The 16002-nt window shown below is 36.6% G+C and overlaps 1 protein-coding gene across 1 annotated transcript in view; it reads right to left on the reverse strand.

The window, feature by feature from the left end:
* PRKD3 (protein kinase D3) overlaps positions 1-16002 on the reverse strand; it is a 41454-nt gene that overhangs the window by 3575 nt on the left and 21877 nt on the right. Inside the window, exons 9-18 of the mRNA XM_079327452.1 lie at positions 14843-14966; positions 12003-12080; positions 10084-10360; positions 6882-6934; positions 6433-6505; positions 3364-3470; positions 2615-2776; positions 2055-2153; positions 979-1246; positions 7-92 (exon numbers count right to left, since the gene is read on the reverse strand). Coding sequence (XP_079183578.1) covers positions 7-92; positions 979-1246; positions 2055-2153; positions 2615-2776; positions 3364-3470; positions 6433-6505; positions 6882-6934; positions 10084-10360; positions 12003-12080; positions 14843-14966 — 1327 coding nt within the window. The remainder of the gene's footprint in view (positions 1-6; positions 93-978; positions 1247-2054; positions 2154-2614; positions 2777-3363; positions 3471-6432; positions 6506-6881; positions 6935-10083; positions 10361-12002; positions 12081-14842; positions 14967-16002) is intronic.

Consider the following 16002-nt stretch of genomic DNA (forward strand, 5'->3'; position numbering starts at 1 on the left):
GTTTACCTGTAACCATGGGTGACTAAGGGATTTGTCAACACTGAAACGTTTTCTCATCTTCACTTGAAGTAAATTGTTTATTAAATCAATGGCTGGCAAAGAAGAACAAAAATTATATTGTTTAATTACTAATAACCTCTATCATCATTCACATGCTGCAGTAGACATTACTTCTTTATGTGTGAGTGTGTGCTACACTGAACTCCTTTAAATTTAACCAAGCTCTTGCATTTTATACTTAGCTTTGCTTATGTTAAATGTGGCTACAAAATAGGTATGGGGTAAGTTCCCCCTACTTTTGATGGAAACACTAAAAGCTTTACTGTGTTATTCATTAATCTTTTTCCCTACTGATTTTAGTGATTTTCAGATATGCCTAAAAAGCTTGAGCATAATCCTGTGTTCCACAATGATACAGGTATTTCCACTATTGTATACTTTTGTATACATCTTCCACATCTACCTGTGTATTAATCATATATTAACCACACATGGTAACAACACAGAACCAAAGCTAGCACTGGAGAACTGTAGAGACCAGCCTTGTAAACTTCTAGGTTGTTTAGACCTGACACTTAAAGCCATACTTCCTAATGTACAAACTAAAACTCCAGATTAAACTTTGAACCGTTTCTGTGATTACAGTTCATATAAAATAAGTCAGCATTCAGCAAATACCCACCTAGAATTAACTTTCTTTTGGGACTTTTGGGAAGTGTCAGATTATTCATCCCACTCATCATGCATTAAATTAATTTTTCTTGCTAAATCTCCTGACTGCCCTGCCCTGAAAATTATCTAGAGCATTACATTTCACAATTTCTCTTTCACAAATATATTTATCTCATATTTATCCACTTTGGCATAGTCTATTAAACTCAAACTATCAATAATTTTCACACTCCTTCCTAAATGAACCTTGATGAATACGTTACCTACACACACAAACATTCTGACAGAGAAAATTAATTTCTTTACCTTCACTAGAAATTTCCTTCCAAGGATTTGGTGGGTACATAAATGCTGCATTTTGAATCTGGTCATTGATATCCTCATCTTCATTGAAGGGGAATGTACCACTGAGGCTGACATAGACAATAACTCCTACTGACCACATGTCCAGGGAGCGGTTGTAGCCTTTGCTCCTGAGCACCTCAGGGGCGAGGTACGCAGGAGTGCCCACCACAGAGCGCCGGAAAGACTTCTCACCAATGATGCGTGCAAAGCCAAAATCACACAGCTTCACCTGCAAAAGCACCACGTTCCAGAATGAGAAATCTCTGCTGGACTTCCCACCCTTTCTGCCATTGCTTAAACATTGTGTGTATGCAAGCAGACACAAAACCCCATGTAAACCAGTCCATCTGGGTTTTGGGTTGCTGGGTTTGCAGCTTGCAGGTCAGCCACGCTTCAGATCAAGACCTGAACTGGCCCTGCACAGATTCAGGTCTGAGGAGGTTTGTGTATTGTTACTGTACAAGTGTGCAAATAAGGAAAAAAATACCCTGATTCCAAACCCAGCTCATTTTCAAAGGTAAATCCTCACTCTCGAAAGGCACAGAACCAAAGTTAAAAATACACATGAATCCCAGCCAAATAACCTTCCTCTTAATCATATTCCAGAAGCTGGAGTCTTTGGTTACACAGAAATCAAACAGTAAGTTTTAGCTTGAACTCAGACCCAGCCAGCTCTTGACAGAACATCCCAGAAAAATGCATTAACAGCTGGCATATGCATCAATGCTCAAATCTTCATGATTCTGCAACAGTTGCTTAATTTGAACACAGCAGCCACTTGTGGATCCAGACCAAGCCCAGCATGTAACCCCCCTAAGTCAATAAGCCCTCCTCAGAGTATAAGAGCAGTGCATTGAAGGCACTTAGTGATACAAGGGGAAAAAAACAAACAGACACCTACAAGACATACAGTTCAAGTAATTCTAGAAGCCAGTTGAAAATCCCACAAGAGGTTGCTTTTAAAGTAGCAATGTCAACATTGCTTTAAAAAAAGCCCAATGAATAGTAACGGAAAATATTGTTAAATCTTCACTCACTTGAGGGAAAGGTTCTGCTGATGCTAGTAGTACATTTTCTGGTTTTAAATCACAGTGCACGATATTCTTGAAATGTAAATTCCTCAAAGCAACAAGTATCTGCAAAATGAAAGAACACTTTCAGAACATATTCAAGCAGATCAGAAGTGTCAAAGACACACACTAACCAATACAGCAATTTTTATCAGCATAGTCCTCAAGAACTAACCCATATATACTGTGCAAATACTGTTCTTTCCAGCCTACCAAGACTTGAAAACAAGGGGGTTTATTTTCCCCAACCTTCCCATCCCCCTCCTCCTATATCTTTTTGAATGCTTACTGTTTTGACATTCATCTTTAGATATCCATAACGTTATGTCTTGGGAAAGAAGGGCCAAAAAATGAACATAATTAACATCCAAAGTTCTTTTCTTGTTTATTCAACTTTCATTAGATCCGTAGCTCTCTATGCTGTCTATTTAAATAACAATACAGAAAACCTCTTCTCCAAATTCTCATCCTATAATTAGAAAACCCAAATCTAGCCTTTCCTCAAAGCAGACAAACTGACTGCTCACCTGAGTGACCATGAACTTAGTTATTCGTTCTGGAAGTCGACTTTTCTCACTGGAAAGAATCATCTCTAGCATATCCCCATGCAGCTTTTCCATCACAACAAAAACCCGTTCTGGAGTTTCAAACATACATTCCAGGTTCACAATCCCAGGGTGGTGCAAATTCTAAAACAAAGTAGCATAGGTACATCACTAAAATAAAACAGTATGAAATATCCTGAATTACACAGAAATGCTGATCACAAATTAAAAAAAAAAACAAAAAAAAACAAAAACAAAACAGTTAAATAGATACAGGTGAAAAAAAATATCTTAGGAAAGAAACCAGCTTCAAACAAATGTCAACCCAGAAAACATGCCAACTATTAAGAACAACTTGTTTAATATAAATTAGCTGCAATGACTAATTTTACAGTTGATGCATGTTCTGTACTCAAGCTACCAAGTATAAGAATAATACTCAAAGATTGAGGAGCCAGCAGTAGAAAACAGCATAAAATAATACTGAGGGAGACGACGTAGAGACAAAGTACATGTCTTCAGTGGGATCCCCTACAGCCGGGTAAATATCACTCCCCAAGTTATCAAGTCTACCAAGTACTCAGGAGCTCCTGCTTTTATAAGATTCCCTCTTCTGAAAGTACTCAGAAATCATAGATGTAAATTTAAAAATCAATTCAGAACACAACATCAATTCTCATTAATGGTCTATTTAAGACAAAACTCCAATGTGAATCAAAGCATTTTTATACCTGGAGAATGGCTACTTCATTACGAAGCTGACTTTCCTGTTTAGTTGGAAACCTCATCTTGTCAATGACTTTGATAGCCACATCTCTTCCAGTCTTCCTATGTTTTCCTAAACAGAAAGTCAGTGTCAGCCACCAAGAGGTAGAAGCAATTCATAGCTACAAAACATTACAGTAGAAATTCTTTTTTGCGGAAACCAGTATATTCTGTCAAGTGTACAGTATTATCATACTTGTATTTAGAATTGCAAATGGTATTTAAGTAAAAGAAGTGATCAGCCTCCACAGGAATTCTATAGAGTAGCTACTCTGCTGTCAGATACACATACACTGACATTAGATGTATAGGATTAATTTTTTGTTTGTGCAAGGGACTTGCACATGAGCAAGTAATAACTACTCCACAGAATACTGCCTCTCCTGTAAAAACAACAGCAATTCAAGGCCAAAGTGAAGACAGAACAACAAGCCCACTCCAGTGGTTTCACACTTTCATAGGTTCCACGTGCACAGGAAATTATACACCTAATACTCTATGGGAACTTGAGGGTAATTAGGTGCCCCAAAGAACAGCAACACATTTAACACCCAGGGCAGTCTGCTGTGATCAAAAAGCCCTAAAAGGTTGTGGTAAGAAAGACACCATTCTGACAGCACCACATATTGTTCCTTGGTGCAATCTGCATCAGCTCCATGAGAAGCATTCTGCAATATGCAGGGAAGCTGTGTCCAGGGCTAAGTGAGGAGATGTTAATGCTTCCCCAGCTTCTGCACAGCTGCTGAACTGGTTTCTTTCAGTCTCATCAGAGGTTAATGGGATCATACACTGCAAGACCTTGGAAATTTGAGACATTTAATACTAAACTACGACAGAACAGCAAGTCTGCACCAAAGAGAAGTGTCCATATGCACTCAGTGAAGGGTTTGGAAATTATTTTAGGAGAATGGATTACACACACAGCTGCAGTGCAAGCAGTACAGAAGGCTCTCCCAGCACTGCTGTGGGGAGCCCAGCTACACCACAGAGCCAGCAGCCAGCCTCCCCTGCTGCTCCCTGGTCAGCACTGGTGGCCAGGGCTTAGGCAGCCACAGGAACTACTCCACAGGCTGCCCTGCTAAGCAACTACTGCACCTGCATTTAACATCATCAAAGGGCTTATCTCCACCAGATGAAGCAAATTGTATTGAAATGTAGCACAAACACAATCAGTTACAAACTAGATGCAAAACACGTAAGGCAAATGCTAGATTCCTAAAGAATGCAAAGCAAGCCAACCCATCTAATGAAACACCTAACTACACAAGCTAGACTACAACTAAAAATCACCCATGAAGAGTAACAGAAAAGCAGCTTGAAAATTCCTTTTGTTAAACAAAACACAACCAGACAGTTTTCAGTGCAAGTTTTACATCAGTAAGAAAATGTGAAGAGTAGTTTTTTTCTCTCTACCTTTTTCAGATCTTTCAAAATAGGAAAAGCAAAAGGTAACTGTTCTGGATATCTATATCCTGTAACTTTTGATTTGTAATTTTGGAAATGCTTGTCAAGAACAGAGGCCACAAAAAATACAACAAAAAAGAAAAACCCAATCCAAACCTGACAGCCATAAAAGAAACTTTTTTTTTTCATTAATTGCTACCATTATTTCATTATGACTACACAGATCAATAAGCCAATATCAGAATTTACCAAATCTAATCTCCCCAAATACCAGCAACAATTAAGCAATGTGTAGAGCCAGTAAAACCATAGACTTTTATATTGTCTTTCTACTCTTTCAGCTTGGGATTTTATATTAATAAGTAAGCATATCCTATATATTTTAAGCCCTCATTCAGTTAAAAAAAGTTAATGAAAGCTTTTTATAAGTGTTTAGTACACTTACAAGCACTTGTAAGCATTGAATCATGCAAAATACCAAGCTGAGATTTATCTACAAGGCAATTTAGGAAAAAAAAAATACAATCATTAAAATAAGTGTCTGCATTTGTTAATTTCTATTCATAAGAGAGGGAGGACATTTTGATTCACACTATGGTTTAAGAAATACAGAGGGGGCAAAAAACCTGACCTCCATCAAGGGTGATGTAAAACCAGACCAAACTGTATTTCTACTAAGTAGTTTAGAAGTAATAAAGTATCTAACTATACAATTGGCACATAGAAAAATCATAGCCACAACACTTCCTGATCAGAAAGAAAATGTGACAGAAAGATTACCACTTGTAAATCATAACTTATGACTTTTTCTTTCTTTCCAGATTTATGGTCTGTGGTTTTCTCAACACTTGAGATATAACACAAGATTTAAAAAAAAAAAAAAAAAAAAAAAAAAAAAAAAAAAAAAAAAAAAGAGAGAGAGAGAGATAGAAACAGAGTTCATTGCATTTCTAGTATTTCTTCTTTTTTGTGATTACATACTAAAAACATATTACATACTAAAGTTATATGCTGCAACAAAAGGTTTTAAAAAACTAGGTGACAATAGTAGACTTGAAACTTAGGACTAACACTCTTGGCAAACAATACCTCTTTCTACTTTGCCCTGGTGACAGAAATTTGTTCACATCAAGTATGTCAATAATATGACTGTATCCATACTGTCAAACCATAAACTATGTGTTTTTCCAATTGCTTTTGGCCACATCTCTCAGGTGTCATTCAAAACAGGTATAACTGGCAGCAATACTAATTCTAATATTGTAAAACACAAACAACAGTGTTAGAATTTGTAATTTTAAAAAAAATCATTAAACATAGCCAAATTGGATTGCTTTGTATTTAATTGTGGTGAAAATGCAATGCATATTCTAAACTGATTAGGATGCCAATGCAAAACTGTAAATGCAAGAATCTAACTGTAAAGAAAAACTGTACATAAAGCAGTATAGAGGCATAAAACATAAAAACTGCAGAGGCATGCAGCTAAGTAATCCAAAGAAAACTTAACAAGATTAACTTCACCTAGACACTCTAGATACACCTAAGTAAGAATGAAAAGAATAATTTTATCAAGCAGACATTCTTAATAAAATCTTAATAAAAGCATAATGGAACATAATGCAATTTACCTCCATATACAATACCAAACTGACCAGAACCCAGCACTTCATCAGCAAATATTTGGTACACAGAGCTGATATCCTAATGCATAGAAAAAAGAAATCACAAATATCAGGAGTCATAAAAATGTTCAAGACCACATTAGTTACTACTGGATAGGCTATAATTATAATTGGCATTAATCAAACTCTGTAAAAGGTACCATCATTACACTGAATAGAGTGGGAAAACACAACAAATTTTTCCTGAAGAGGATCCACTGAGCTGCACCAAAAGCAGGGACATAGCTCTTAGTGTTTATGAATGTATGGCAGGTAAGTAGGTTACTTCCTGCATCTAACATTGACTACCTACAGTACTCTGGTGTTGCTTTCTCATCTAGACACTGCTACTACCTTGCTATTACTTTGTAATACTCAGATAAACAAATATCACTATAATACAATGCATTACTTACCACATTCTCCTGGACCTGGCAATTTGAAACAGAGATGCTTAGGGACAATTCTTCTGCAATAAAGAAGATAAAGCCAAGTAAGTAAATAAAAAGGACAGAATTTTTCTAAAAAGTGGGGAAAAATGAAAATCAACAAAAACCCTTTACTGACTTCTAACCCAGTATCAGTGAAATGATTTTTAGTGTTGTTTTGCAGCAATTTCACACTGTGGAACTCATCAGATAAATAACCCCAGAAGTTTTGCTGGGATTATTTGTCTTTTTTTGTCCTATTCCTGATTACAAAAATAGAGCAATGTAAGTGTATTCACAACAGACAGCTGGAAAACCAAAAGTAATAGCAATTGTATTAAATTAAATGAATAATGATTTCTGGTAGCAATAAACAAAAATAAGAGGCAAGAGGAGAAGGTAGATCCCTCATAATCAAATGAATGTGGCTTCTTAGCTTCTGTGGCACCAAGATATACAGAATTAATGTATAAGAAAATGAAACAAATCAAAGAAACCAAGTAACAGAATAACTGATAATTTAAAAAGCAATAAAGCCCATAATATAAAGAAAAATATCTTTGTTTCATAAATAAACTTCAGGAGCATAACAATCTTTGGAATATAAGGGCACATTCAGGAAGTACAATTTCCAAGTAAATATATCAGATTAAGAATTCTTCAGTCTGCAGCAGACAATGACATTAATTTTTCATTATAGGAATAACACTGATGCACAGGCAAGAAGAGTTATACTAAGGAAGGCAGGAAATAGCCTTCTTTTGACTTGCAAGGGCAAAGTAAAGCATCTCAGACTAACAGACATCCACAACTTGGAGTCTGTTTCTCTGAAGGCATTCCAGACCCAACTGGACATCTTCATGTGTAACCTGGACCCTGACTTGGATGATCTCCAGAGGTCCCTCCCAACCCTAACAACTCTGTGATATTATGCTAACTTTAAGAAAAAAAAATTCCTCTACAAGGTAGATAGAAAACACACTATAGACTTACTAGCACTTTGAAAAGAGCCTTTATAATCCTAAAGAGAATTTAGAGAAAGAAAAGATATCTGATTTTTTGTCACCTGTGCTTTATCTCAAAGAAGAAATTTACAAAGAGAAGATAGGAACAAAAACTAATTCTCAAAGACACCCTGAATTCTGCATCTGAAACATGAACTCTGAGTCTTGCATATGCCTACTGATTATTGACTACAGTTAAGTCAGTACTGAAGTAACCATACAGAACACAAGGGAAAACAATAAAGAAGTCACAGAAAAAAATTCCTATGGTCAACAAAAACTGCTACAAGGTAACTAGAAAATAAAGATACTGGTTTTGAAAGAGTTTCACAGAGCACATTGAACTCTTGTCCACAGATGGCTACAGAATATAAAGTAACCTAATATAAAGAGGTAAAGAGTGAGTTATTCCTTCCAAAAAAATCCACTTTGCTAGGGTCTGAAATGTGCAAGAGTAAGGGCTAAGAAGCATCACTTCTAAAGAAAATGTAGTTCAATACATAATCTACAGCAGGTCACCAGCTTACTTGCTCATTTTAGCTCAGAATCACTCCACAAAGAAACACCTCACCCCAAATACCAGGTACGTGGTTAGAAAGGATTCTTTGCCATGGGTCAGACTGGAAGAACATCCTCATTTCAAACTACCTCTGGCCCCAGTGTGGTGTATAATAATTAGATAGTGCCTCGTGGACACTTTGACACTACAAATTCCCTGCTGCCACAAGCACTAGCAATGTCTCCCTCCCTCTCTTGGTCTTTTCATTTAAAACCATGTACTTGAGACTTTTTAAACTAAAATTTAATTTTCTTAAAGTCTCTTCAGATACATTTCATACAAGATTCACAAAGGGTAGGAAGAAGAGGGATGAACAGACATTTTGTGGCCTTCTGGGAGTTTAAAAATCAAGTTCTGAGTTGTCTAAAACTATATAAATACCACTCCCCAACTCACAATAGTCTCTTATACGCCTATAATCCTAAACACACTAAAATACTTCCTCTCAGCATCTACCACTGCAGTTCTAGTCCCTACCAAGATGAATGAAATGTTGTTATTTATATCTGAAAAATTATTTGTTTTGGAAAAATCAAGTACTTTGCAAGTCTGTCAGCAACAGTCTGCCTTAGGTGCTAGAAAACAAAGAGAGCTTTGGTCTATATATATATAGATAGATAGATATAAAAGAAACTAAAAATTCCATATCAGAAGTGGCATTTTATGTACTTATAAAGCCAAGTATGAGGTACCATCTCACAGGTATGTTTCTTAACTGTAATTAAACACCAATGCCAGTACTGGCATTTCATAGTTTACTCTTTTAGACCATTGCTGCATTTGCAGAAAATGCCTTTACCTCAGACTATCATTTTTATGTTCTTAACTGTTGCTGATGTAGACCAGACAGATATCAGATACAGAGAAACTGATCTCAGAACCTCCTGAAAAAGAAAATTTTAATGCAAGAAGAGTAGCTGGAATCTGAGAGGAAACTAGAAAGTGAAAGCACAAATCTCAGTACAGAACAAGAATGAATATTGTTGCAAGGAACAAGGAGACATCTTAAAGGAAAAAAAAACAATATGTAAGTTTAGTGGAGCCTTGATAATAAATACAATCCTGTGTCAGAGGAAAAAAGAGAGTGAAGGTACATAAAAAGAAGAACAGGGTACTTTTTATAACTACCTACAGCTCAGAAGTAGTTTTTTACATCACTGATGGTATTTACATTGCAACACTAACTCCCTTCTCCTCAGCTACTGACATCTCACAGAACTTAAAATATATAAGTATATATAGGCGCTAACATAAAAAAAAAAATCCAAATTTAATTCTTTCAAAGTGTATGCATATAATTAGAATATATTTATTTAGTTATGTATATTAGAGATATCTAATCTGTGCCCCCTTTTTACATCTGTGCTCGTGTTCCTAGTGGTCCCACAATAAAACTCCACATTCTGCATTCATATTGTAAATCTGATTCTTTACTACTTTCTGCTACAACAGATTAGAGGATTTGCCCACCCTCCACAAACCCGAGGATCACTTTTTAGAGACTCATGGAAAATGATGGAGCCTATTCAACAGCCAATACTGCACTCTAAAGCAGCACTTTTCCCAAAGGAATCACTACCATCAGCACTCCAGCACACGAACAGCGGTGCCGTGTCTGCCTGCTTACTGTGGTCTTTTCCTTGTCCTGCAGCAGTGCAAACGCTAGGCTGGGGGGTGACTGGCATCAAGGCCTGGCGAATGGCTTTCTCCCAGCCCTGAGCTACGTCAAGTCCAACTCCAGAGGCAGCAAGAACCGGATTGTGATGAGTGCTGCCATTGTTCTCGCCAACAAAGTACACCATCGTGTCAGTGATGATCTCAAAACAGTAGGGGTTACTGCCCTGCACCACGTGTGAGAAATCTCGAGGCTGAGTCACCTGGAGAATTTCTGAAAGTGGGATCTCCTGAAGAAAGATATTAAAAAATTTAAAAATCAAAATGCACATAATATTTTAATATACTAACATGCATTACTTCAAGTGTTGCAAAGAGACCAAATCAAATACAACAAAAAACCAAAGCCAAAACACATCAAGCTTCGTAAATAAATTCAAACTGCGCATGACCATTGCCCACCTAGTTTTCTGAATTCCTATATACAAGCCTAGACAGACTTTTAGGCCCACCACAGTTCCCTCTACACAACTACGATTTTCTACTCAAACTACATTTATATTCATCATGAGACACACCCCCATTGCAAGGCTAAGTGATGCACAACTAGAGAATAACCGTTTTCCCCTTGAAATTGATACAGCTTAGGCAGAGAAGAGCATGAGGGGAAAAAAGTGAAACATTAAGGAGAGGATGCAGTTATGCACACTAATCAATAAGCACAGCTTTGTGCATCAGAATAGTTTTGGGTGGAGAGTCTCTTTCATACAGATATTAATGGACATTTTCTGCATACAGATATTATCCTCTACCTGGTCAGTTTAAGACCATGGCACAAGAGTATTACAGAACAGATCTGAAGGAAGAAATGGTTTCAAGTTCACACTAGCTGGAGGAGGACATCCCACATCCAGGGAAAGGTGCAGGTGCATGTCACTTGTAAAAGTAGTGAACAAGCAGGTGAACACCAGGCAGGCATTAGGATTATAAGAGACAGCAGCTGACTGAGATGAAGAGCAAATAAATGTAAAGGCAAAAACTGTGAATTACTCTAACAGCAAAGACAAACAACCAGATCTAAGCAGTTCAGACAAGGGATGCAAAAGGGCAAGTGAAAGGACTAAAAGCAGTGACATTACAGAGCAACAAGCAAGGAACATATTTTACCAGCTGTGTTTTCAATGCACAGGGCAATACAAGTATCAGAGAGGTCTGAGAAGAGACTGCATTGGTCAAGATAGGGATGAAAAGGATCTGGGCAAGTTTAGCTGGGTGTACAGAGAAAAGGCTTGATCTTAGAGAAGTTATAAAGGAAGAAGCTGCAAGATTTGGACCCCCACCTAAAGGTATAAGACAAGAAAAGGAAAAGTCCCATTTACACATTCAAATACATTTTCTGAATATTCCACCACCAAACACACTCCTGCATTGGCAATACACTAGGCTCCATTTATATAAATATAAGGCTATACAGTAAATCTTCCTGCAAATCTTGCTTGAAACTTTCAGTTGTACAGTAGGAAGTAATTTAATTTGAGGAATGTTGAAATTAAACACATAAGCATGCAAACTTTCAGTCACTACTCAGAGAACACAAAAATCCAAGCCTTCATTTGACTGGTTGCCAAAGAAATTCTCTGGTAATTGTGAGGAAAGCTCAATATGTCAGGTAATTCAGGAAAACAGTACATGCAAAAATGTAAGGAGAGACATACTCAAGGGAATTAGAGCAGGAGCTGCAAGCAACTTCTCAGAGTTAGTCTTGGTCCTTCTCATTTACAGGCTTTGGTCAACAATTAACCTGGTCACAGTTTTGATTCAAAAAGAGATGGGAAAACGGAGATAATACATAAACTGCTCACAAGTAGATTTCATATCTATAAAGCACCGAATAAATCAAGTGAAACATAATTATTACTCATCATTAATTACCTTGTAATATTTTGTTCCAGATTCATTTTGAAATAGTGTGAGGCATTTGCTGTCCAGTCTCCAGTAATGTCTTTTTCTCTACAAAATGTACAGTACAATTACATAAGAAATAAATCTCTCATATGGCTTTTGCTATCTCATTATTTAAATTTAAAAATGCTTTAAATTACTGTGATAATCATTCAAAGTCAATCTGCAGTTTAATCTTAGCTATAGAAATGAAAAAGATAAACTTTGGGAATAAAGACTTTGTCTTAATTGAAGAAGCAGCTCAAAAATTATTTCCATAAACTAGCAAAACTATCACTTACCTTACAGCAAAAGCAGTGACAACAGGAAAACAGTTACTAGAGAGGTTTTACTTCAGGTGCATATTCTCACAAAATCTGAGTCATTTAAATTTAGTGACAACTGTGGGAGTCATGCTTTCTCCCTCTATGCCCTCATACCAACACAGCAAAGGTTCAAGCACTGAGCAAGCTTAACAAGTCCTTCATTGTTTTGTCAATACAGTGGCAAAACAGACACATTATGAGATTCAAATGAAAAAAATATTTGTGGGGGGAGAAAAAAAATTCAAGACAGACTAAATAGCCATTTGCTGGAAGCATCCACCAACAATAAATCTCCTCCACCAAAAAGTAACATGGATTAACTGTTGTATATAATTGCTATCTTGTAATTTAAGCAGAAGAACATTCATTTAAACAAAGAAGCTTTTAGAAAGCTAATATGGCTGTATGAATCTAAGATACTTTGCTTGCACCATGCTGATATAGTTAGAAAACCACTTCAATTTTTCTTGGACAAAAATCCAAGACCCTTAACTCAGGATGACAAAATTTGAAATATTATTCTATTATATTTATATTTTATAAACTTTGTTATATTAAAAAAAAAAATTTGAGGGGGATGACAATATTTAAACAGAGCTTTAATCATTTTAGCCAGGGAGAAGCCAAGTCAACCTATAGGAGTTAGAAAAAGAAAACTGAATCAAAAATGGATTTAACTAAAAGAAATTCCCAGACAGCACTGGGATGGTGGGTGAAACCAAAAGGGTAAACCCCCCACTTTGACATATATGCTTTTTATTGAATCAGGAATCAGGAAAGACTCTGGAGAAGAATTAAGGAAAAGGCTGCTCACTTCCTCAGGGATTCATAATCTGCCCCATATCCTACTCTGAGGAAGGATGGGACCAGTGTCAGAAAAATAGTAAAGATGATGACATAGAAAGTTCTCATTTTAAAGAGTGAAACATCTTGTTAACCAGGGAGCACAAGAAGCACCCAGATCCTGCTGTTAAAATGAACCTGTCTGGATAGGCAGCCCAGTTGTTTCAGGAATAGGAAACAGTCGGACATGCTGAGAACAGAACAGTCAAGGGAAATCGCCGATGTTGTAATGCCCAACACGGAAGTCTCCTCCCATTAGGAAGCTCTGTGAGATCTTGTTTGGCTGGAGGTACCTTGCTTTGGCTCAGGATACTCCATTTGACTGGCCTTTTTCAGTTGATGTCATTGAGATAGCAGCCAGACTGACAGATGAAGAAAATCAAACTAAGCTAAGGTGTTTCATCAGATCACTGTTCTAAGAGGAAGTTAAAAAAAAATCCATGGGAAAACATACTGGTTGTACTGAAAGTTACAGCTGAATACCAGGTTTGCCCTAAACAGATCTGCTAGAACCATTCACCTTTGCTACCTGGCCTTAGTTTTTCCAGAGCCAGTTGATGATAACTGTGACTTTCATGTAGTCCTGGCTATAACCAATCTAAAATACACTAGATATTACTTTGGATTGTGATAAGTACATCTAGGTATTAGAAAACTGTACCTTAAAGAAATGTTTTTTCACATGAAAATGTGAAAATGTACCACAAGGAATGGTAGTTTCACAAAGATCATTTACAGCAGTCAGTTTAGCTGACAATCACAAAAAGTGAAAACACTACAGTAACCTGAGCTGCCTATTATCACCTCTCAACATGATTTCATCAGAACTTAAATAACTTCGCTTCTCTCATCTTTAAGCCTCCTTCAACCAGATGCCACAGAGATAAAGAATGCAAAAGTATTTCTGCTGCCTTTCATGGACAGTCTCAATATACCATAATGTTCTCCATGAGATCTGGGAACTTCTTAAATTCATCCTTTTCATTCATCTACCAAAAGAAAGAGGATTCACTTCCTCCCATCGGACAATACTAAGGAATCCTTATTTTGTCTTGCCTTCCTCCTCAATACACAAAACCAAGTAGCTTGTCTACTTAATTAAGAGCTCATTACTGGTAGCACTGGCAACAAACAGCACAGTGTTTCTGGAGGATGTTTGCATATCCAAGGACATGCAGTCAAGCCACAATCCTTAGAGTGAGTTGCTAGAGGAATTAAGGGCTCCCATATCTAAACATACCTATTTATAAATATCTAGATCATTAGAATAATACTATCAACCATTTCAGCACACATAATATTCTTATGATTTCCACCTTTTCACATAGTAGAATAGAAAAAGAGACACAAGTATTTAGTTCAACTGCTAAAGAGAAAGAAGACAGAAGCAAATTATTTCAAGTTACCTTCTCAGGAATGCTGAAATACTACACATGCAATTCATTTGAGGCAATGTAGAGATGTTTTTTCTTCTTAAAAGGGAGAAAGAAAAGTACTGTTCAATCACCACAAGAAGAATTTTGAATAAATTATAGCTTCTCCCTTGAACCAGATTTCTTTATAATGAACATCACAGCTAAGTTCTTTCAAGTGATACTCTAAATCAGAAATAAAATACACTAGTTTAGAGAAATAATTTAGGAAGAAACTAAAGTAACTGACCAGGTTGTCTCTACTAGTATAGTGGACCATCCATCCTTCTTTCACCATCGTACTGCTCTTCCTCTTTGTGTGTTTGATTGACTGTACAACTCGCATGAGAGGAATATTATTGCTTGTTGAAGGACTAAAAAGGAGATACAACAGTTTAATATGTAACAAGTTAAAATACAAGAGTACTGCAATTATACTCATTTTACATATTCAGTCCCGAAGTTTCAGGAACAGACACCTTTTCCTCCGATACAGATTTAGTTGATGGATTAATTTGATAAGGCATCTAAGCTCCTACTAGCTCTCCTAGGGTAAGTATTGCAGTACTTAAGGAACAGAGAAGAAACTGAAATGAAAGAAAATGCTGAAATGAGGACACTCACAGAAATCACCTTCTCTCAAAACAATTCGCTGAGACTGCTGGTATTTTATGCTATTTTACACCACAGAAATATAATTAACATTGGCATAACTATAATTTCTTCTTGTCTATGTAATTTGATTATGAAGGTCTCTACCAAAGCAAACTTTCAACTTGTGAAAATATAAACTGAGGTGCGTTAAATCACAACTGCACTAGAAAATTCTATCAATGCTAAGGTATATAAACTGTCCTATAGACATGGGTTTGGTAATCTATAATATTCTGAGATAGCCATTAATGAAACATACAGGTCATAACAGCTCTGAATATGAAGCCGATCACCAAGGTGCCTGCCTAACACCAGAGCTCTACATGTGGCACTAACATACTCATCTGTAAACATGCACTATGCAAATGTAAGGATGCCTTAACATGGCATGCTATTACACTACAGAATGGCTACAGGATGCTGTCATGCCACAAAAACTGAATTGCTTCAAATCTGATTAGAAATAAATGGAAAAATCCTACACAGAGGTAGATGTTGTTTCCCATTCAGGAGATCCTTGAGCTATAAATCACTGAAAGTTGGGGGCTATCATTATATGCTCTCTCTCACAAATTTGCCATTAAGCCCTGAGCTACAGTGATGTTTAGTTTGACTGAATACAACTGTGCTTATCTTATTAAGAATGACTGAGAAAATCAGGATCATACTCAGAATAATAGAAAAATAAAAAGATCGAATTTGATTTAAGGAACTATGTTAACAGCTATCGGAGATAAACAACTTTTGAAAAATCAC

The sequence above is a fragment of the Erithacus rubecula genome, assembly GCF_903797595.1.
Source record: "Erithacus rubecula genome assembly, chromosome: 2".
Taxonomy (NCBI): domain Eukaryota; kingdom Metazoa; phylum Chordata; class Aves; order Passeriformes; family Muscicapidae; genus Erithacus; species Erithacus rubecula.